Consider the following 23,919-nt stretch of genomic DNA (forward strand, 5'->3'; position numbering starts at 1 on the left):
AGCTTTTTAAAGATGGCTTCCAAGGTTACATTGTGAGGCTCACCCGCAGTGAATGGATACTGTAGATTAGGGTAGAATTTCCAGTTACAGCTGGAAATTCTGTAAAACAGAAAACAGTCACAGGTTTAAATATTGCTGTCTCTCAACTTAAGACAGAACTGAAGATATAATATAACTCTATGGTAGCAAAGGTCCTAATACCAAATTGCATATGAAAAGCTTGAATTAAATAATTCTCTGAAATGTAAGTGAAAAAAAGCTAATATTTTTTAATTGCTTTATGTGGTATGTTAAATATATATACAAAATTAACATAAAATATCAACATGCACAAAATTAGTATGAATTATGTGCAAATTTGTACAAATATGGACAGATTAACAGTAAAAGTGCTAATAGAGAAAGTGAGATCGATTAAAAACATTTTTTTTAAGAGAGGTAGAGAGAGAGGAGGGGCAGAGGGAGAGGGAGAGAATCTTAAGCAGACTCCACACCCAGTGTGGAGCCTGAAGTGGGGCTTGATCTCACAACTCTGAGAATGTGATCTGAGCTGAAATCAAGAGTTGGATGCTTAACCAACTGAGCCACCCAGGCGTCCCCAAGTCTATGAAAAATTTTAAGATTTTATTTGAGCAAAAATTGATTTAAATCCTACAGCATCCAATATAGGAGATAGGAAGGAGTTCCAACTTGTATAAAATGGAAGACTTTTTTTTCTTTTAAAGATTTTATATATTTATTTGACAGAGAGACACAGCGAGAGAGGGAACACAAGCAGGGGGAGTGGGAGAGGGAGAAGCAGGCTTCCCACCGAGCAGGGAGCCTGATGTGGGGCTCGATCCCAGGACCCTGGGATCATGACCTGAGCCGAAGGCAGACTTTTAATGACTGAGCCACCCAGGCGCCCCTAAAATGAAAGACTTTTATTGGCAAAAGGGAATGGGAACAAGGAGGTTATAGTAGGCAACAAAATGGGTTGGTTATTGCAAAGTTACCTTCCTATAGGGATGGCTGGTGTGTGTCAGGCATATTACCTAACTAGTACTGATTAGGTGATTCCTTCCTAATTGACTGGATTAACATTACAGTTCTGGGAGAGCCAAAACTGTAATTAAGTTATGTCTCAGTTTGGTAATGTAGAGCTTAGCAATAAGAGACTCCATTTGGTGCCTGTTGTTTGTTTTTTTATTTTTTATTTTTATTTTTTTGTTATTTTGTGTTGTCTTGTTTTTAACATAAGTTACATTTCACCTTGGAGTGATTTCTTTTTTTTTTTTTAACAGTATTTCGGAGTATAAAGCTCTGACTTCGTATCAGTCTTGGTATATTGCCTACCCCTCCTCTCTGCTTGGATTTATTGGATTTATTTCATGTTATATCTTCTTAGGTTCTATTTATCTCTATGTGAAGCTTAAACTTTCAGATGTACCTTACAATAGAAACAATAGACTAATATATAAAAACTAAATTTTTGTAATCCTGAAATAGGCAGTGAGGTTTTTTGTTTTTAAGATCTAAGAACCAGACTTAAAAAATAAACTGGAAACTGGCTCCTTATTTATTGGAATTTGCTCAGTGAAAGTAAGTTATTTCAAATAAGGAATTATAGTTACAGTTCTTCCACCTGGATTTAGGAATTAATAAAAACTAACAATAAAATGATATGGTGATAAGAATTGGCATCATAGTCAGTCTTGATTTGTGAAAAAGGTCTAATTCTAAAATCTCATACTTAATTTGATAAGTTTGCTTGCCTGTCTGTATTACTTTGTTTGAAGATTTTGAGAAATAACACATATATCAAAGAACAATTTACTACCTACAGCTTGTCGTTTCTGAACTAAAGGGGCAGTGCCAGTGACATGAAAGTGGAGAAATACCTTACTGATTGGAAATTTTGTTCTTAAGAAATGAGTAGTTGTTCATTTCTCTTAAAACTTTGTGATAAAATTTGGACTGGGCATTTGTGTTATCAGGTATGGTAAGACACACAGACATGTGTGTCCGACAGACATGACAATTATTTCCATGGATATAATGGAAATAATTCTCATGAAGGACGCAGTTTACACCCACAGATCCCTAGAAACAGGAGGCATAGTTGGTGTGCAGGGCCACATGGGGAAGGAGGCAGAGGGAGTCAGGGAGAACATGGCCCAGCTTTTAACATGTTTTTTGCAGGAAGGAATGGGCAAGCAGTGTAGGTCCCTGAGTATGTTTAGGATTGAATAGTTTGAATAATTTCATGGGTTCTGGTCTGTAGTGGTAGGTCCTAGTTGTCCAGTACAAGGCCCTGGAGTGATTTAGGGCAGGGGGAATATTGGTTTAAGAGTGTGAGAGATTTATGTAGGAAATGGGTTGTGGCTATAGATTGGTTTGTATATCAAAAGTGTACTCCCATGGGAGTCCATTGCTATCTCCAGGAAATAGCTAGTGGGATGGGGGAGGGGTGCTTTGCTTCCTCAAGATCAAAGTTTCAAATGCCAGAGCATCAGTTATAGCAAATAAGAAGATATAGTCAATATAAACTTTGTGTTAATGTTCAAAATATTTTATAATTTAAATTTCATCTTTGTTTATTAAAAAAATTGGTTGTAGTTAGTTGGCAAGTATACTTTTACTTAGAAAATATTCCTTTAAATTTTAATGAAAAATAAATCTAGTTTTTGATTAGTTCACTCTGTCAGTGATATTTCTAGAAAAACTATTAATATTTTACAGAAGAGGTATAACCAGAATATTGGTTTGGATTTTTTAATGGTTCTCTACTCTGAATATTTTGGTATTATGTATCCTTTAAGAATAATGGCAGTGTTATTAGATTACATTTGAGACACAAAACAAAATAATTTCAGGATGGCACTGCCGTCAATCTGAATAAAGAAGTAAACGGAGGCAAGCTTGAATTATCAGAAATTGAGTTTATTTGGGGATAGCAGAGCAATTGCAATTTGGGAAATGCATCCTGTAGCAAGCTGTGGGTGGATCCACTGAGAGTTTGGATCAGGCTGTATCTATGGCCAAGGAGTGCGGAGGGGGAGGGCCAGCCAGAGTTCAAGCAGGTAAGTTCATTGGCTTGTGGATGGAGAGAGAGTTGTGGCAGCTATTCATTGGTCAGGAGATAAGTCTTGGTCTTCTGTAAATCAGACATTTATAGGAATCAATCTTAGTTACTAAGTTCTGTTTTTCTGCGGGTGCCTGTGTGAGTTTCTCCATTTCATATCCCCTGGTTCCAGTTAGATTGAAAAATCCTTTCACTTAATCTAGTTATGGACTCATATGCTGTTTTTGAACATACGGTTTTTAGAGATGGTGCCCATGAGAGACTAGAGAATATATAACAAATCTGTTTTTGAGTTTTACTTTTTGAAATAGAAGGTTTTAGGATGTCAGTCCAAGATAGTATTAGTTAAAGCCTAATGTGAAAGGCTAGACATTTGGAATTGGGACATTTGTGAGGTGGAGACACATTTCTTCATGGTCCCTGGTAGTTGCAGTTGTATAGCCTTTATAATAGCAGTAACTTTATCAAGCATCCTCATTCTTGTATTTGAGTTTTTGTGTTTTTTTCTCCTTTAACATTAGCCTAGTTGCATGCAGATTGGATATATGGAAAAGTAAGGAAAGTAAGATGGAGGAGGGACATTTCACATGCTGTTGCTTTAGCCCTTAAACCTTTTGTTGTTCTGTTTGTAATAGGGCAACATAGCTTCTAAGTTTTGGGAAGTAGTATGTTTTGCTTTTTCTATCCCGCGGGGTCATCCATTGACTTGGACTTGGCACTGGAGAGGATACAGGCTCCGGATCTAACAGAAAAGTCATGATAAATAGCCCAGCCTTCCAGTTAGCCCTTGGAACTACCAGAAAAATGTGACCTTTAACTGTATGATCTCCATAGGATCATGGAGAGTTGCATATAATAGAAAATTGAATTAAATACTTGAACTAAAGGTGTATTTCTCTCCATTGTAAAAGAAGATGGGGGTGGTAGATCTATGGTGGGTTTGGGCATTCTCTGTTTCACCTCCCTAACTAATAGGATGCCTACAGTTTGGGATGGCTGCTTTGGCTCTGGCCCCCTTCCATATTCCCGGCAGAAGAAGAAGTTGGGGAGGGCAAAATGGTAAATGCTCCTGTTTCTTCCCCATATAAGGAGCTTTTTGAATGGCATGCCTAATAACTTCCATCTTGCATCTCATAGGGAATCAGTGATTCATTGATTGGTTAATGTTTATATGAGGCCAGCAGAGGTTGTCCTTTGCTTTTCTAATCAACTCTGGAAAAATAGCAGCTCTTTTGGGAGAGGGTTTTGAAAAGTTGGCAGTTTTAGTAAGAAAATGTGACATTAATACTAAAAGTAATGATGATTATGGAAAACAATAATAATTAACCTTGAGCTTTTATTATATACTGGTTGCCACTCTTGAGTGCTTTATACATTTATATGATAAGGACCAGTATTACATTATGCTATTCATTTTGTGCTATTTTTCACCTCACTTTTCTCATCTACAAAACTTAGTTTTTGCATTTAGTATTTTTATTGAGATTATGTTGAAAGGTATTGCATACATCCAAGGTTCTATTAGTGATGTAAAAATTTATGCCATCATATTTAAAACTAGATGTTAATGTCTTTGAATTTTTTATATCACATTTCCCAAGTAATATCAATTACCCATTAAAATTAATTTAATCACATGAATGATAATGTAATTAATCATCAGTAAAATGACTTGAGATGGCAGTGTCATTTAGCAATGAGATAAGGACTGGCAAAGCAGGATTTATATCTTCCTACGGCAGTTTTTCAGCATTGTATTTGCTTTTGCCTTTTCTGTTTAAATAACACAAGAATTAAACCCTTTTACAGGGAACCCATGCATTTCCTTTCACATATGTCATTCCCTCATCAGAGAAAATGCTGCATAATCCTGAGAGGACAGCCCCACCTCTGATGTCACTGAGGATGGTACAATCCTCTCCGAGCCTTTGCTGGGGTTTCTGCCGCCGCACTGGGGAAATGGTTACATTAAAGCTAACTCCCGTCATCTCAATTATCTCCTTGGAAGTAGTTTTCACAAATATAGAAAAGCCCTACGGTGGTTGTTTTCGGTAAGCTACCAAGGTAGAGAGAGACAGGCAGAAAGAGGGCAAGCAAGCGAGCGAGCGAGCTAGCAAACAGGCGGCTTAGCCTTTGTGAGAGAGGGACTGAGGCGGCAGCTCCTCTCAGCTAGGGTTTCCAGTGCTCAAAGTGCTTCCATTGACATCACCGTGTGCAGTGCAGGGCAAAAGGGGCTGCCAGGAAATTTGAAACTCATTTGCTTCCAGTTGACTAGAACAGCAGATTTTGAATTAGCTGTTTTTTTTTCTGGCTAACTTTTCTCAAGCATTAAGCTGATGAACTGGGCATTTTCTATGATCAATGGGTAACTGCTGGAGCTACAGTAATCTCTGTGAGTAACCTCTATTTGTAGGTCTATGCAGGCAAATATATTTTTATATATCTATCTCTTGTAAAATGCTGCTGTGAAATGATCCATCTGTATTATTGACTGCTTTTGCTTACTAGTCTTGTCTTTTGACTGTCCCAGTAGGAGACCCCTGGGGCTAGACCAGGTTGTGCTGAATCCTGACATAGGAAAGAGCATACCGCATTATTTAGGGATGCCCATGCCAATATTTTTTTAATTCCCCAGTCATCAGAAAGATGCCACCTACCCTCTGAGTGCTTTTGCCCAGTACCTTACCTGGCTTTAACCTGGAATGTTTATTTTAGCATCTGACATTGGATTTTCCAAAATTTTTATTCTTAAATAGAAAGCAATATTCTTACCTGTGCTTTTATTTCCTTTCATTGGTTTTTTTGTTTTGTCCAACCGGCTTTCCTGAGAATACAGTTCTCTCAACCTATTTCTCTACTCTCTGTTTGTGATGTATTATATAGAAAGAAGGAGGAAAACAGGCTACCCCGGTAGTTTTAGAAAGACATAATATTGTGGCACTGGACGGGAATAGGGGAGGAGTTTCTCTTAAAGAGCTCAAACCCCTTTCCATCTGCATGCCTAAAGTATGGCTCTGAGCAGCCTAGAAGAGAACCAAGGTTGGCCACAGGGTAGCACCAGGAATGTTCTGTGAACACTGTAGTTAAGGCTGAGATAGTATCCATTGGAGATTTATAATTTAACTCCTCAGTTTATAAACGGGCGTGTGTTTTTTATGTCTATTGAAAGTGTCACTTTTAGAGTAATACAAGATTTATTTTTCTCTCACCAGGGTACTTGACTTTCTATGAAATTTGCATCTCAGATATACTTGGAATTATTGCTCATGTTAGTTTGCAGCTGAATCCTTAGCAAAACTGTGGGTCTCTTTTTGAGCATGAAAATCACCGAATGCAAATACGAATCAGCTGAGGCTTATTACAGACTGGAGGCTGAGCGAGGTTGTTTACCATTGCACCTAACATCTGTCTTGACACAGCAGTGTAGAGAAGTCCACAGCTGTAGTTGATCATCACTGCGAGGAACTCCAGCTGCTTGGCATTCATGATAAAAAAAAGAAGACTTGTGTTTTTTTGTTGTTGTTTTGTTTTCTAAAATTTTATTTATTTATTTGACAGAGAGAGAGAGCAGGAGAGCACAGGCAGGGGGAGTGGCAGAGGGAGAGGGAGAAGCCAGAGCCCGATGTGGGGCTCCATCCCAGGACCCTGGGATCATGACCTGAGCTGAAGGCAGTTGCTTAACCGAGTGAGCCACCCAGGCGCCCCAAGACTTGTATTTTGAAACATCAACTTCAGTTTCTTAAATACTAAAATCTCTCATAAAATATTTTATATAAGAATTTATATTAATACTACCAGATTCATATTAACTTTAGCAGAAGAGAGACTGCTGTAAACAAAATTGTGGAATTATTTAAAAGTTTAAACTTTTCTTGCTTTTCAAAATAAAATAACAAAAAGTAAGGGTCAGAGAATTGTTAAAATTGGGTTTTTCAGAGAATAGAATGGTGGTTATGAGGTGCTGGGGGGTGGAGGAAATGGGGAGATGTTGATCCAAGGGTACAAGCTTTCAGTTATGAGTGAGTTCTGGGGATCTAATGTACAGCATGGTGACTGTAGTTAGTAATATTGTATTATACACTTTGAAGCTGCTAAGGAGGGTAGATCTTAAATGTTTTCACCACAAAAAAAGAGATGGTAATTATGTGACATGATGGAGATGTTAGCTTAAACTATGGTGTTGATCATTTTGCAGTCTATAAGTATCGAATTAACACATACACCTTAAACTTACACAATATTGTATGTCAATTATAGTTCAATAAAGCTGAAAAAAAGTAAAAAATAAAATTGGGTTTTTAAAAGTGTGAATTCCTAAATAGGAAGTAGAAAATGGATAGAATGGATGAAATCAGAGGAGCAGCTTTAGTCAGAATAAGGCTGAAAGGAGAAGCACAAGGTGTGGATATAAAAAGAAAAGTTACGAGAAGTGGAGGACAGTGGAGGAACTTACTGTTTGACAAAAGGAAACCAGTTTTAAAAAACAATGATTTTAAAGCTAGGCTTCAATTTGACTCTTACAGCTTAGTGTTTCTTCTCCACGACGAGAATAGTGTTCTGCACACGTGCAGAGACTTTGGTTTAAAATTAGTGGGCTGTTCCTTATCTCACTCGTTTACCTTCCCTATGCTGGATGCAGGGCCGCTCCTTAGCTTGCGGAGCTTCCTCTGAAATTGACCAAGATGGTAAGCTAGCGTCATGTCCCCGGGGATTAGAACTGAATGGGGAGAAATGGGCTCTGAGTCATTAGTATGTGATATATCACTTCTGGTAAGCACAGCTGTAACTATTAATCACTCAGGAAGAGTGTTCAATTCATGCAACAGTCTCTAGTTGTGTGCACATGCTAATAGCTTGTGTCGTAGTCGGCAGGCCTTTTCCTGGTTTTTGCAGCATATAAATAAATACCTGAAATATGTGTGTTTTTAGACTTATTAGTAACCAGACAGTAGCCAGCATTCTCTGTGAGTTTTATTAGGGTGAAGGGTGTGTACCAAAATACAGTGTACTTAGATTACTCATTTAGTAAATTCTCATTACTCATACTCATTTTCTGTTATTTTTATCATACTAAATATATTTTCCATTGCCTAGTAAAAACAGACCAGATTATTTTTTTAAAGGCAACTTTTTCTGTTGCATTGCAAATCTGAACAACGTGTACATGCATCACTATTACTGGAGGGGTTTATTATTAGACTTAAAAACATTGATCACTGTTATTCACAGTTAAGGATTATAGTTACTTATAGATGAAATGTATTTGAGATTTTTTAGCTCTGCAAGGCTTTTTATACATTTTGTAAACTGGACCTTTGTTTTCCAATTTTTTTTTATTGATTTAGGAAATTTCACACTAAAGGGGACAAAGTGATCGCCCTCCTATCTGTGGGACTGAATTCCTATTTGACAAGTCAGGGGGACTTTAAGCTTATTTCTGTAAAATTTCCAGTGTTAAAATAATTTAGGAATTTATAGTTCTTTTATCACACTAACTTATGATGTAAGTCTTAAGGTGTTTGCTAAATGATATTCATTAAGGAACAGAGAGTACCAGTGACATTGCATTTTATTTTTATTTTTTAATTTAATTTAATTTTTATTTTTTGCATTTTTAAGGAAGATTTTATTTATTTATTTATTTGTTTGTTTATTTATTTATTTATTTGAGAGAGAGAGAGAGAAAACAAGCAGGGGGAGGGGCAGAGGGAGAAGGAGAAGCAGACTCCCTGCTGAGCAGGGAGCCCAATGCCAGGCTCAACCCTAGGACCCCCACAGGATCATGGCCTGAGCCAAAGGCAGATGCTTTACCGACTGAGCCGTCTAGGCACCCAATGTTATTGCATTTATGAACAAAGTACACGGAAAGGAGAGAAAATAGATTTTTAGTGGCTAAGTTAGCTGCGATTTATAAAGAAATGAAAATCTGTTGATTTGAACTCATAAAAAATAGATTACAGACCCCCTAGTGCACTCTTGAAAGTACCTCATCAGAGTGAATTTGTCCATGCATTTTTATTTTACAAGTAATATATCCAGTGACATGTACATTAAAAGTCTGGGAAAATCCTGTTTTTAAAAATTGAAAAAGCTTATCTTTCCCTCAGCCCTTTCCCTTTAAGCTCTAATGTTATTTCGTTAAGGCTGTGTACAGATGTTTACAATGCTCAAGTTTACATTTGCGTTACTTTAGGATTTTATGTTTTTTTTTCCATAAGTAGAGTTGAGTCATTGACCATTCACTGTGAGAGAAATTTACTATGAGATGTAAAATAAAGAAGAGATTATATCACAGTAGAGGAGATTCTCTTCCTCTCTTAAGAAAGATTCTAGGATGACTGGAGGGCAAACCCAGATGAGAATGAGCAAGCCCTTCTCTTGTAGGAATGAGACTGTAAGTTTCTTTAGTTGTTGTCTACTTGATTAAACAGTTGGACCTTTCAGTTAGGAGGTAGGAACTCTTGGGATTATATTATATTATATTTTTTATTTTTTTTTAAAGATTTTATTTATTTATTTGACAGAGAGAGAGAGACAGCAAGAGAGGGAACACAGCAGGGGGAATGGGAGAGGGAGAAGCAGGCTTCCTGCCGAGCAGGGAGCCCGACTCGGGGCTCGATCCCAGCACCCTGGGATCATGACCTGAGCCAAAGGCAGACGCTTAATGACTGAGCCACCCAGGCGCCCCTTGGGATTATATTTTAGAATAAAAAAGTAGCCGTTGAAATGTAGTCAGAACAACTTTAGATATTGTAGTAGATACTATTGTAGTTCTGTGGAGAAGTGCTTCTCTTACTTTAATGTGTATATAAATAACCTGGGTTTCTTTTTAGAAATACAGATTCTGATTAGGAAGGTCTAGGGTGGCACCAGAGTCTTCGTTTTTTTGCAAACTCCTGGGTGGTATTTGTGTTACTGTCCCAAGGCCACACTCTGAGTAGGAAGATTCTAGGACGGTACTTCCAAATAGAATTTTCTGTGATCACAGAAAAATGTTCTATATCTGTGTGGTGCAATATGGTAGCCACTAACTACATATGGTATTGAGCACTGGATTTTCAATTTTATTTTATTTTAATTAATTTAAATTTAAGTAGCCATATGTGGCTGTGCGTAACATATTGGACAGCATAGCACTTAGAGTAAGACAGTCAGTTGAGAAATTTATTCTTAATGGTAAGCCCCTGTGGGGTCATGTTGAAATCTGGAACGGTGGGCAAGATTGTGTCCTCTTATTTTTACCACTGCCTGAACTTTGTCTGCAATAAACAAGTGCATACAAACGGAGTTACTGGATTGCAAGCTCTCTGATGGCGAGAGCCACGTTGGCCTTGTTTGTTGCTTTGTTTTCCAGTGTTCAGCACATACTTGGCTCACAATAAATGTTGGCTGAGCAGTTGGAAGAATTAGCTAGCTGTAACGTTAGGAAGGACCCCCATGTTTGCAGCAGTCTATTCAAGCCTGTACTTGGGACTAGGGGACAGAAGGCTGATGGCACTGATATGGAGTATTTTGCTTGTGTTTTGGTAGGTTTCTTCTTGTTTGTGTTTTGAGGTTCTATTAAATGGTATCCTGATGGTTATAGGACGTTCTTCATTTATTCATTTATCCAACAAATATATCCATTTTGCTAGGTACTATTGTTCTGGGTTCTGGGGATATAAAGGTAAAGAAAGCCAAGTTCCAGCCTTTTGCAGTTTATATTCTCAAGGCAACAGAACAAAAACAGTACAAAACAAAAACAAAAATCCTCTTTCTAAACATTACTGGATCCAGTTTCTAGGGAATATGTATGTGTAGAATTCATAATTATGGTTCTTCTGGGGCTCTAGGCATAGACATGACAGTCATATTCTCTTGGGAAACTGACATCCTGTTGATCAGAATCCCTCATGATAAACCTTTTTACTTGCTTCACATTTCAGCTTCCTGTGTCCTACTCTGCAGTAGACTTGCCGAATAGTTCTTACTTTTTTCCTTTGACCATTTTCTTTTAAGGAGTTTGCTAGCCAGAATGGAAGAAAATCCATTTCATTTACTGGTCCTCAGGATCATTCTTAGAAGGCCACGGTCTTTCTGAAGCCCATCTTATTTAAGCCCAGGCTCATTTCCTTATGATTTGAAGAAAAACAGGTTTTTAAAGTTGAGGTATAACTGACATGTAACATTATATTAGTTTCAAGTGCATAACGATTTGATATTTGTATATATTGCAAAATATTCGCCACAGAACGTATAGTTAACATCCATCACCATATATAGTTGTAATTTTTTTTTCTTGTGATGAGGCCTTTTAAGATCTACTCTCTTAGCAACGTTGAAATATATGATACGGTATCGTTAATTATCATCACTATACAGCACATTACATCTCCGTGACTTATTTATTTTGCAACTGGAAGTTTGTGCCTTTTGACCCCCTTCACCCATTTCACCTAACTCCCATGCCCTGCCTCTGGTAACCACCAATCTGTTCTCTGTGAACTTGGATGTTGTTGTGGCTGTTTTTAGATTTCCGTATGTAAATAAGATCATACAGTACTTGTCTTTCTCTGTCTGACTTATTTCACTTAGCATAATGCCCTCAAGGTCTATCCATGTTATTGCAGATGGCAGGATTTCCTTCTTTTTTTATGACTGAATAATATTTCAGTGTGTGTGTATGTGTGTGTGTCTGTGTGCGTGTGCACGTGCCTGTGAGATTTTTTTCATTCATTCATCTGTTGACGTACACATGGGCTGTTTGCATATCTTGGATATTGTAAATAATGCTGCAGTGAACATGGGGGTGCCTCTCTTTTCGAATTAGTGTGTTTTCATTTTCTTTGGATAAATACCCAAAAGTGGAATTGCCGGGCCATACGATAGTAAATAATATGTTTAAGTTTTTGAGGTTCCACCATACTGTTTTCCACAGTGGCCGCACCGATTTACATTCCTACTAACAGGGCACAAGGGTTCCCTTTCTTCCACCTCCTCTCTAACACTTGTTTTTCTTGTGTTTTTGATACTGGCCTATCTAAGAGGTATGAACTGATATCTCATTGCGGTTTTGATTTGCATTTCCCTGATGATTAATGATGTTGAACATCTTTTCATGTACCTATATGTATATCTGTATGCCTTATTTGAAAAAAAAAAAAGTCTTTTCAGAACTTCACCCCATTTTTAAATTTTTAGACCTGTCCCTGTTTCCCAGAAGTGTATGGCTATTTAACCTACAACCCAAAGCACTCTTGAAATTGATCTTGTTAACATTAAAAAGTATCCCATTTCTTTCTCAATATATTAAGTTAAAAAAAACATTAAAAAAACTACTCGATTTAGTTCATCACAGGAAAAGCATCTTTACTAAACAACAAAAAACAATTTGTTAGGGATCTGACCAAATATACAAAGTGGCAGATAAGATTCCTATTAGAAAAAGATGATTCCTAAAGGAATAAAAATAGATAACTCCCCAAAGTATATGTATTTCACATGAGTGTGAAAAACTCTTCTTCTCTCTCCCCTCCCCTCCCTCCTACACACTTGACACTACATTTTCATTCCTTTAGGGGGAAAAATAAATGCAGAAAAGCTATGAACTCTTATTAATTCAGATTCTACTAGTGTGTGGTTTATACTTAGGTAAGTGCTAAAGTTCTTTTTTTATACTTCACAAATCCCTTTGTCACAGATATGGAACCAAATTTGGGCAAGACTAATTCAGTAAGACTTTTGGGAAGAGAAATAGCTATTTCAGTATTCACTTGGATTCTTACATTAGTGATAGAGACTGACAAAGGTGAAGGAAAAGCTTTAACAAGTGAGATGTAAGAGCCCACAGCAGTCGGCATGGGCTGAGCAGTAGATTTGTGGGAGCATGTTGAAGTTGGTGGGGGCTGGGGCAGAGGGCATGCGGTGATACTGGGTGTGGATACTGGATACTCCCACTGGAGTGGGAGATGCAGGAGCCCTTGCATCTTTGTTCTGTCCCTTCTGCCTTTGCCCAGGCTCAAGCGCGCATCACCTCACCTGGGCTATTGCCAGTAGCCTGTGTTGTTACTCCTGAGTCTGTTTATGCTTGTTCTTTCTCCCCTGTATATCCCTTCAGATGCTACCAGAATAAACTTCTCTAACATGGTAAACAGACTTTTCATGCGTTGGCAGTATTTGCTTTTGAATCCCCTATATTTATAGTACACAGCAGGTAGTTAAAGAAGTATGTTGAATTTGAAGGAATTTTGGAAGTGATAGGCATTTAGTGGGAAGTATCTGTGGTCCTGTTTCCAAAGGGAACAGAAAAAAAATCTTAAAGTAAAAGAAGAGTTTGGTCTTTTAAAAAACAATTACCCTAATAGTCCCGACTTTTAAAAATAAGGAATAGGTCAGAAATTCTAAATAAGAAGGTCAGGATTAATATCTTATGAAGTTTTGTTTGTTGTTAAATACAGTTTAAGTGAGTGGTGACCTGAAATGCAAGCAGCAAAAATGAACCGCTCTTGCATTCTAACAAAGAAATGCCTTATTTGAAAGGAAAGATTTGATGCTATGCTGAGTCCTGTGACGAGTGCTCTAACCAAGAGCCATGTGATTTTTTTTTTTTAAAGATTTTATTTATTTGACAGAGAGAGACACAGCGAGAGAGGGAACACAAGCAAGGGGAGTGGGAGAGGGAGAAGCAGGCTTCCCGCGGAGCAGGGAGCCCGATGCGGGGCTTGATGCGGGGCTTGATGCGGGGCTCGATCCCAGGACCCTGGGATCATGACCTGAGCCGAAGGCAGACGCTTAACGACTGAGCCACCCAGGCGCCCCAAGAGCCATGTGATGTTTAAGGCTATTTTTACTCAGAAGCTACAACTGGAAGATTTTTCATTCTTTATTGTGTTTGGTAATATTATTGCTGTCAAAATAAAGGTCTGACAAACCAGAGGCCTCTTAGTTTTTCCCAGGAATTTACTCCTGAGAGACAAAAAGACTATGAATCTAGTCCTGACTTGTAATTCTCGCATAATATATGGTTGAACGTCGTTCCATTTACCTTGGTCAAGTCAATTTGCCTCTCAGAACATTGATTTCTCTTGGTCTATGCTAGTCCGTATTCAGTTAAAAAGTAAACAAAACTTAATAGAATAGTACTTATTAGAACAGTAAACTTAGAACAGGAGAACTGACTGGAATAGTAAAGCAAGCTATTTGTCATGCAGGGTTTTGGTTTTGTCCTTCTGCCTTTTGTCTCACTTTCTTTGACCAGTTGCGAAGTTGTTATATCACAATATCACAAGCTGTTTCCCACAACTGATGCATTTGCCATCTCCTTTTTGTGGTACATTTTAATGAAAAGTATTAAAAATAGGATGGAGAGATTATTTAATTCCTTTGAGGCCTCTTTTCTTGATTTCTTTATGGTCACTTCTCTTTGGGCTAGTGTGCTGTGTTTATTTTAGTGGTGGTTTTACAGGTGGCAGTTTAAACGGTTAGAGCAAAGTGGACTCCTGAATGATAAAGTGTAATTTTTCTTCCTTTTGTTGAACGGATTTCCCTTTGGTATGTTAAATATATGTATGGCTTCAATGGTCACTATGGGCAGTTTTGTTAAAGCACTTCAGATAGGTTAAAAATTGTTGCCTTTTGTAGCTTTAAAATATGAGCTAACATCATGTCCACTTATTTCATGTATTTGTACTACTATATGTAATGTACAGCTAAGATTCTCTTGATATTTATAAGGGGAGAGGTGACTTCTTGCAAGGGCTGGTGATTAAGGGAAGACTTAATTAGAGAAAGGGAATTTGAGTTAGGTCTTGAAGGAGGAAAACAATCTGGTCTTTAGAGATGGCAAGAAAAACTATGTCCTGTGGGGAAAAGAGATTGAGCAAAGGCAAAGGCATGTATATATAGTTAACTTAATTTCCAGTATATATTTGAGAGAACCTTTTCAAGGTATTCATGTGCTGTATCCCTCCTTCAGTTAGAGAAGTAATAGTATAGTATATTTGAAAAGAGTTGAACAAGAGAAAAAGAGTAATTTGGGGAAGATAGATTGGGATTGGTTTGGGATTGGGACTTCTAGCTCAAGGAGTTTAGACTTTATTCTGTAGGCAGTGCGAAACTACAGAAAGCAACATAATTTTTGGTTTAGGAACAAAATGGGAAAATGAGGCTGGGCATTGGTTAACCATTTCAGAAGATTTTTAAATTTCAGGGAAAAGATTGAAGACACACATATTAGGGTACCTTACTACCAATAAAGGTGGAGGGGCGAGGAGGGATGTAAAGCATAGTAGAGGTAGACTAGAAAAGCTCTGATTTTTTATTTGTTGTATCAGGTTGGTAGAGTATATCATTCAGTTGAGCCTGGTTTCTCACCTAATTATGTTAGGTGGCTGATTTAATTCTTAAATCCCTCCAACCTTTGAAATTCTATATTCTTTGGTCCTTGAATTTTTGTAAAGGTACTAGCTTAGAGAAATAATGAAAAACATTTAAAATTTAAAGGAAATATTTCCTACTGTGGACTAAGTACTTCTCTATGCATTTTAAGCTCTTTTACTATGTTAAAGAAAGGAAAACATCTTTTTGGATTATTCACTTTTTTCTTTCATTGCATATTAACAATAAATTTATAGCTTTAAAGTGCTGAAGAAACCGATTAATGGAGAGAAAACTTTTAAGAGCTCAAAAAAAGTATAAAACATGAAAAATGTTTTAAAAAAGTGTAAAAGGTATAAACAGATACCAATATAGGATATTTCCCAATTCATTTTGTGAAGCCAGCATTACCCTAATACCAAAGCCGGGTGAAGATAATACAAGACAACTGCAGGCCCGTATTGCTCACCCAAAACACTAGAAACCTGAATTTAGCAACATTTTCTTCATCAGAACATTCTTGTTGTTCTCAGTGACTGCCATTTTAATAAGAAAATGTAAATTTGGTTTGTTGCAGTAAATATGTACTAATTATTGTTTTTACTGCTTCATATATTGGGGTTCTGTATAACACTCCATTTAGGTTTTATGCTGCTGGGATTCTGGAAATATTTCTTAACACATTAAGTATCCTATTCCATTTTGACTTCACTCTCATTCTCCGAGGATGTTCTGAAAGCCTTTTTTCCCCTTAGAAATCCAATAGTGAAGGGGAGGCTTCCAGCTGAAAAAGTATTTACTGACTTTAAATAGATCATATCTGTCTCGGAGATTGTACTGCACAGATGCTGTTGGCTGGATCATAAGGCTCTTTGTTTTTATGCCTAATATAAATATTCTAGTTACTACTTCACAAGTGGTATACGGCAAGTGGTACGGATTTTATTTTAATTTCTTTTCTTTTTTTTTTTTAAAGGATTGTTTTGTTTTTCTTTTTTTTTTTAAGGATTTTATTTATTTGAGAGAGAGAGAATGAGAGATAGAGAGCACGAGAGGGGGGAGGGTCAGAGGGAGAAGCAGACTCCCTGCTGAGCAGGGAGCCTGATGTGGGACTCGATCCCGGGACTCCAGGATCATGACATGAGCCGAAGGCAGTCGCTTAACCAACTGAGCCACCCAGGCGCCCCTATTTTAATTTCTTTTTGCATGTGCAGCAACTGAGTTGCACGTGTGGGACTTTATCAAAACGGTGAAAGATGGCGTGTGTCATTAGATGCCTCCTTCTGTACTAAAACCTTTGCCCTCATGTAAGCTAAGTGGAAGGGACCACTGCAAAGTTATGAGAAGTTATGAGAAGAATGTGTTGCTGGGTGGCTGAGGGGCAGGAGACAGTGAAAGAATCAAACAAGGACTATTGAGTACCTGATATGTGTGGATATTTATTAATCTACATTGGAACCTGTTGTTCAAAACAAGTTATGTGTCCATTCTGTTCTATCCGTAGGTGATCATGGAGGAAGCACTTTACTGCCACCGAATGTCACAAATGAATTTCCAGAATATGGGACCATGGAGGAGAGTGGAGAAGGCCTAAGAACTTCTCTTGGGTTTGATACAGAGTCTCTGCCGGGCGGCCCACAGGGGCAGCAGGGGGCCCAGCTTCTCGACGGCCACCACTCTGGGCCTGACAGTGTTACAGAAGGACCAAAAGATGTCAGAGAGTCCCTCTCTCAAAGTCACCTCAAGGAACAAAGTTTACAACCCATTGACTCTTTGATTTCAACTCTGGAAGCCACGGAAGCCAGAATAGCTTCAGGAATATTACAGGCTACAAAGGTACTGGACAAAGATGCTGTTTCTAGTTTTTCAGTTCAGCAGGTGGAGAGGGAGCTGGACACTGCCCTTCATAAAACAAAGAGACACAGAGCCAACAAATTATTTCCTGCTGGCCAAGGAAAAGGACCAGATATACCTCTTTCAGCTAAAGTTGCAACTGAGGAGAATTCTTACTTGAGCATCCAGAAGGATCTGACTGTACTGTTAACTGGAGAGGCTCAGGCAGAGCTTTCTGAGATAACTGATAGTGGTAGCAAAGGGGCTCTTCGTGTGCAGGAGCCCGCTCGTCCGGTCTCCTCCCTGGGGAGCCCAGCAGTGACCCATACCTCTGCGGGCAGTGTTGGTTTTTTGAGGGAGAGAAGGTCTGATCAAGGTAGCTCCACAGGACGCCCTGGCCGGGTCAAACATGTGGAGTTTCAAGGGGTGGAAATACTGTGGACAGGAAGGGAGAAAGGAGAGACACAGCACCCTGTGGATTTTGAGATCCCGTCGGAAAGGCTGACCTCTCCTGAAAGCAGAGAGTTTTCCAACATGCCAAGCCATCTCCTCTCATCTGCTGGTTTGTATAATTCAGTTGGTTTGACGGAGAGTGTTTGGGATGGAACCTGGAGCACTTCATCAGAGAAGCCGGACGCTAGCTCAGGGACGTTTTCCCCTCTGCCTCTTGTCGACAGTGCAGAGGATGAGGTCTTCCTAAAGGAAAACAGAGAACATCCTGAGAAGAAACCTGACCTGGAGACAGACAAGGGAAGGTGAGCTCCCATAGTCATCCTGCTGTCTCTGATGCCTGGTACACGTTATAGGAGAATGTCGTCCCATGCTTGGCTATGAGAACTCAACACAGTATCCTGGGGCCTTGTTATCATAGAATGCAAGAGAAGTTACCGTGAGCTGGATTCCTTCTAAGTCCCAAAGATACTAAAGTGATTTTGTTATAAAGCTGTCCGTCAGGCATAGACTACGGAGGGAGAGTTATGGAGAACCTGCAAACCCATCCATTTCTGACAATTTTTTTATATTTGACAGGTTTCAAGTTTTCCAGCATCAAGATAGCTACATACACAATACCCCGCAGTTATCTTTAATAATATGAAAAGATTTGGACTCTTGACATATCCTACAGTCACTGTATCTTATCTTAGGCACTTCTTCTGGATGCAACACCAGTACCTGCACACAAGCTGCAGACATGTGTGAATGCAGGGGTTTTGGGTGCGGGCTGCCTCAGTTTCCTAGGTTTAGTAAGGAGGTCAGGAGGTCAGAAGTAGACTTTATAATTCAGTTGTTCTTGGCATTGACATGAGAATCCCTTCTCCCAAGTAGCACATGTTTGGATTTTGGGCCTGATAAGTCAACTTACATATATGGTATTTCCTGATCTTTCCACACATTTCTGACATCTGCACCAGCTTAGAGCCTGGATAAATGGAAGACAGGACCCAGCTCTCTTCACCTCTCTTGATTGCAGTGCTCCTTCTGGCAGAGTGATTTGTTGTATACTCTCATTTCCAATTTGTACCATCTTTTCTCCCATCAGTCCTCAGAACACCACATTTTACAGTATATGTGGGAGAACATCTATGTCACGGCTGTCGGGCTTTTGTGTTTGTTTGGTGTAAGGAAAATACCTTTTCCTCTGCAGTTAATTAACAAATCCATCTAGAGTGACGTTCCTTTAGGATGGTTATCAGGACTCCTCCTCTCTACTCCTTCCCCCCCCATCCCCCTAACACATAAAATCTCTAGACTTCCCTCACAAGCAGCCTTGATATGTGGCACATGGCTCAGTAATTATATTTCTGCTGGAATATGCACTTTTGCATATTAATTCATTCTTCCTTTCCTCTCTTTCCCTTTCCACAAATAGTGTTTGATTATCTACGATGTTATTGACCCTGCTAGATGCTGGACATAAAAGAATGTTCAAAATAGATAATGGCCTGTGGTCACTGCCTTCATGGAGTTTACCGCTGAAGATAAACACTGACCATATAAACATATTAATTACAGGATCATAAATAGTGGTAGGTTCTGTGAAGTAGAGGAAGAGAGACATACTAGAAAAAATAACTTAAATTCAGGTGATGGCTCTGCGGCGGCCTTTCTGTGGAAATGCTAAGTAGGCTGAGACTTGAGAATTAACTATGAGTTAAGCAGGCAGAGTACGGGGAGGAAGAGTACTCCAGGGAGGGCGGGAACCGCATGTGTCAAGGAGGGCTGCTGGGTTGCCTGACTATGCGCGCTTCCTGGAGTTGTGTGAGACAAAGGCTTTATGGCAAGTTGGACAGCAGTGTGGCTGGACCACAGGGAAGCAGGCCTGCGGTGTGGGGGGCGAGTGTGGAGGGGTAGGGAGGAGCTCCCTCATAGGAACTTGCCATTTTATTCCATAAGCAGTGAGAAGCTGTTTAGAGATAAAAACCCAGAATACTGTTTGGTACATGGTAGACCTTTGTAATTTGAAAACAACAGAGACAACTGTATTGTTGATTGTGAGCCCTCATAATACCTAGGAATATGGATACTTAACAAGGTAGTTTTCTTTCTATTTTTATTGTATTCCTGTTTATAAGAATCTGAGGCTCAGAGGTTAAGTAAAGTTTTCTAAAGTGACATAGCTGGTAATTGGCACATCCATCATTCAGCTCCAGGTTTTTCTGACTCTTGACCTCTTGCTCTTACTGAGTTTTAAAGTTTTTATTTAGCTATCCTAATGTTCATTTTTAATATTTGAACAGAATGCTGCATACTAAGTAGTTGGTGCTCTACCCATGTATATTAAATTGTAAGGGGTTTTCACTGTTTTGGTTAGCCTTGGAGTTAACAGGTTTGTTGGCTTAAAAAAAAACAAACTTTTTTAAGAGGTCATAGCTGGCTCTCTTAATTTGGGGCTTGAAATCTCTCTGCAGTGCTGCCTTGTTGTCAGCAGGGGGCGACCCTTGGATTCTAATGTATTCATCCTTTTGAGGGCGTTTGTTCTTGTTTAAATCAGAAAGTATTAATAGACTGTTGAAAGTTTAGTGTATTTTTACTCCGTTAAGTTTACACAATATATTTATGTGTCCGTTAAAATTGAGGATGACAGTAGCTGCTAATAATTGGAATTATTATTTGGAGTTTAGTTGACCAGATAGAGTCACATACTGGGAAACTAGTGTGAAACCATATAAATTATTTAGAGGGTAGTGTAGCACATGTATGCCAAGAGGTTTGTCAACCCGAATATGTTTCCATGGTATCTTCCTTCCGAAATATATTAAAATATAAGCCCAAAGAATATAATTGCTAGCTTTACAGAATATTATCTTTTTTATATGGTTGAAGGGGAAAAAATAAAAAGAATATTAGCCTAATTTTGACATTCTTTATTCTTATTTCCTTTCCAGGATTCTTGAGCAAGAGGAGCACTTTAGGGGAGGAGATGATGATATCCTTGGGCCTGGTTATGCAGAGGACTCCACTGATGTGTACAGCTCCCAGTTTGAAACCATTTTGGACAACACTTCCTTATACTACAGTGCTGAGTCCTTGGAGACATTATATTCAGAACCTGATAGCTATTTTAGCTTTGAAATGCCCCTAACTCCAATGATACAGCAGCGCATTAAGGAAGGCAGTCAGTTCCTGGACAGGACGTCAGTGGCAGGACAGCAAGATGTCCTGAGCGTCTCAGCAGATGGTGGAATAGTGATGGGCTATTCTAGTGGGATCACCAATGGGCTGAATGACACCAGTGACCCCATCTACATGAGAGGCACACCAGAGATTGCTTTCTGGGGAAGGTACTATCTCTAGTCTCATTAATTTCACGTGGTGGTTTTTGTATCATTTTCTCTTTGGGAGATCTGGGTGTGGAATATATCTAAGCAGCGTTTGGCCAGTTTCTGTGGATATAAGTGAATGATGGGAGTAGAAAGTAATTTGGGTTTTAGGGGCAGGCAGAGTACACCCTAGCAGTTTGCTAAATTGGCAAGCTGTGGTTATTGTATTTGGTGATGTTTCCTGGACTACGGTATGTAAATTGGATCCTGAGCGAATAGTCGTGGGTGAGGAGTAGGTGTCAGCTCCCGTGGTGTAGCTTCGGCGGCTGTGATGGTGCTGTGAAAAGAGCACTGAGAGCTGTTGACTTCTGTTTTGGCACTGACATTGGTTGATGACTTGAAGTGGGTTGCTTGACTATGCCAGGAATTCCTTAATTGCAAATTGAGGGTGTTGGGTTAGCTGGGCACCAGAGTCTCTTCCAGGCCTTTGCTCTGTGAGGTCCTCTTCTCTCAGGCATTCTTCCTGTTCCTGAGATGGTGGGGGAAGGATCTGATTATGTGAATGCTTGGTAGAGCCGATACTTGGTCAAGGCTATAAATACTTCCTCTCTCTACTTTAGGATTTAAGTCTATCTGGGGGCTAAGATGACAAATTATATTGTTTATATGTGCCATACCTGTCATTTAGTGACTCCCTGTCTATTTATGGATTATCCAGCATTTCATTTCTTCTTGCTCATCACCCTCAGGTGATTTACCTGTCATTTAGCATCTTTATCAATGCACAGGGAATACTAAACTTCAAACGATTTTGTGAATTTGGTTTGAATATAATTTTCCTGAATTGACGTGTGTCAGTGTGTGTGTGTTGAGAGAGGTGGAGGGGAGGTTAAATGGGGATAAACTATTTTAAAGCTGTATGAGAAAGTGTCAGTGCTTTTTTTAAGTCAGTATTCATGTTACAGGTTTCCAATGAACCTCTCTTAGTGAGCAGTCCATCTTATGTTGAGCATTTTCTAGACTTCATTGGATGAACACATTCAAGACTGACACGTTATAGAATTGCAGCAGTGGATTTCCATGTGAAATGGACCATGGATGTTGGTTGACTTCTTGGGTAACTAGTGAGATAATTAAAAAAATCTCTAGTCTCAAAAGCAGAAGACCTTGGTCTGAAATACTTGGGCAAGCCACTTATTTTCTCTGATACCCACTCTATTTATTGTCAAAATGGGGTTAATGATAATCTAGTATGCTATGTGGCTATATTAAAGAGTTAATATAGATTTAAGCAACTAGCATAGTGCCTGGTATAAAGTAGGAGCTTGAGTAAAGGTGTTGTGAATCAGAATTGGTTTGGCTGCTAAGTCCACATTTAGACTTCCTGTATCTCTTGAGAGGGGCGGCGTCCCTGAGAGGGAGGGTGTCTCTGGAGGGGATCTTTGAGGGGAAGATGTTTCTGAGGAGGGTGGCCCTCCCCTCAGAGGGGGGACCTTTTTGCTCTACTCTTTTGTCCTTTTTTTTCACCATCATCTCTGATAACTAAGTTGTAATAAAATGCAGTAGTATAGGCATGCAGATAATTTTATTAAAATTTCAGTCCAACTTTCTGGGGTGAGTTGAAGTTATTTATATAACAGGCCCAGAAATAGGTTGGGGAGCTGAGATGTTTTGTGGCTGAGAGGCTTTGTTGTAGAAGTTACAAGGCGGGTAAGTAAATAAAAAGAAGAGGTGAACATCAGCGAGTCAGATCAGGAAGGAATTAGGTGAAAGTTTTAATCAAATGTATGGTCTGCTTACTTGGAATACGAAGTAGTCATCACTGGGGCCAGCATAGGTGCCAGTCATTTTTAGTAGGGCAGAGTTAGATAGTTAAGGAAGAGTATTATGGTAGATTACAGTATTTTAGCATCTCACATTTAGACAGCAGTATACTTCAGTCCATCTCAAGACAAAGCTGTGTTACCTGTACTGTAAAACCATGAGATCTTGGCCAGCAGTAAGACGAACCAAGAAACAGACTGTTAACAGTAGAGAACAATCTGATGGTTACCAGAGGGGAGGTGGGTAGGGGGATGGGTGAGGTAGGGAATAAGGAGTGCAACAGCACTTTCATAGCAACCCCCTTCCCCTGAACACTGTGTTAATACCATGTACATGAATTCAAGAAGGACCACCCTTTTGTCTTTTGGCGCACAATTTATTTAACAATATGATTGATAACAATATTCTTATTAACAATAAGAAATGAGTTGGTACCTTACCATTCTATACAGTGATTGAATCTTCTTGGATTTTCTTATATACAGTAATTATAATGCTTGCATGATTTATACTAGAATTGCTTTTCCTCATTTCAAGTTTCATATAGAAAGAAAAGAATGCTTCTTCTCTATTAACATTAGCATGATCTAAGAGAGTGATTATCCCTGTTTTTGTCTAAAACCAGTTTTATCAGAGAAATAAAGCAACAATTTCCACATCTGCAAGACAAGAGTTTGGCTTAAGCCAGTATGTATAGATAGATGTGTGTGGGGGTGTGTATGTGTGTGCACACAGGAGCCAGTTCCTATCGTCCAGGGGTTAATACTTGGAGAACGCCCACAGGAGCTCGCTATAGAAAAAAATCTATGTCAGAAAGTTGGGATACATTATAAGCTTGCATTATTTCAAGAATCAGTTTCCAAATATTCTTCTTCTTCTCACTTTTAAACATAAATGTTTAAAGTCTTGAAAATACAAATAAAAAATATGAATATAATGAACTTGTTTTTCCTGTTAAAAAAAGCACGAGTCACCAGCAATGACAACAAAAAGAATCCAAACAAAACCCCCTTTCCCCCAAAACAAAACAAAACAAAACAAAAAGAGACAGAACAGATATTTAAATCAACTGTTTTTTAACAA

General features: G+C 38.8%; 1 protein-coding gene across 1 annotated transcript in view; it reads left to right on the top strand.

The window, feature by feature from the left end:
- The window catches only part of PSD3 (pleckstrin and Sec7 domain containing 3), a 492,408-nt gene that overhangs the window by 85,256 nt on the left and 383,233 nt on the right, over nucleotides 1–23,919 (top strand). The window contains exons 3-4 of the mRNA XM_028124024.2: nucleotides 16,923–18,006; nucleotides 20,638–21,033. Coding sequence (XP_027979825.1) covers nucleotides 16,923–18,006; nucleotides 20,638–21,033 — 1,480 coding nt within the window. The remainder of the gene's footprint in view (nucleotides 1–16,922; nucleotides 18,007–20,637; nucleotides 21,034–23,919) is intronic.

Source organism: Eumetopias jubatus, unplaced genomic scaffold (assembly GCF_037043125.1).
Source record: "Eumetopias jubatus isolate StellerSeaLion01/CBP00866 unplaced genomic scaffold, mEumJub1_p1.0 scaffold_2, whole genome shotgun sequence".
In the NCBI taxonomy this organism is placed as follows: domain Eukaryota; kingdom Metazoa; phylum Chordata; class Mammalia; order Carnivora; family Otariidae; genus Eumetopias; species Eumetopias jubatus.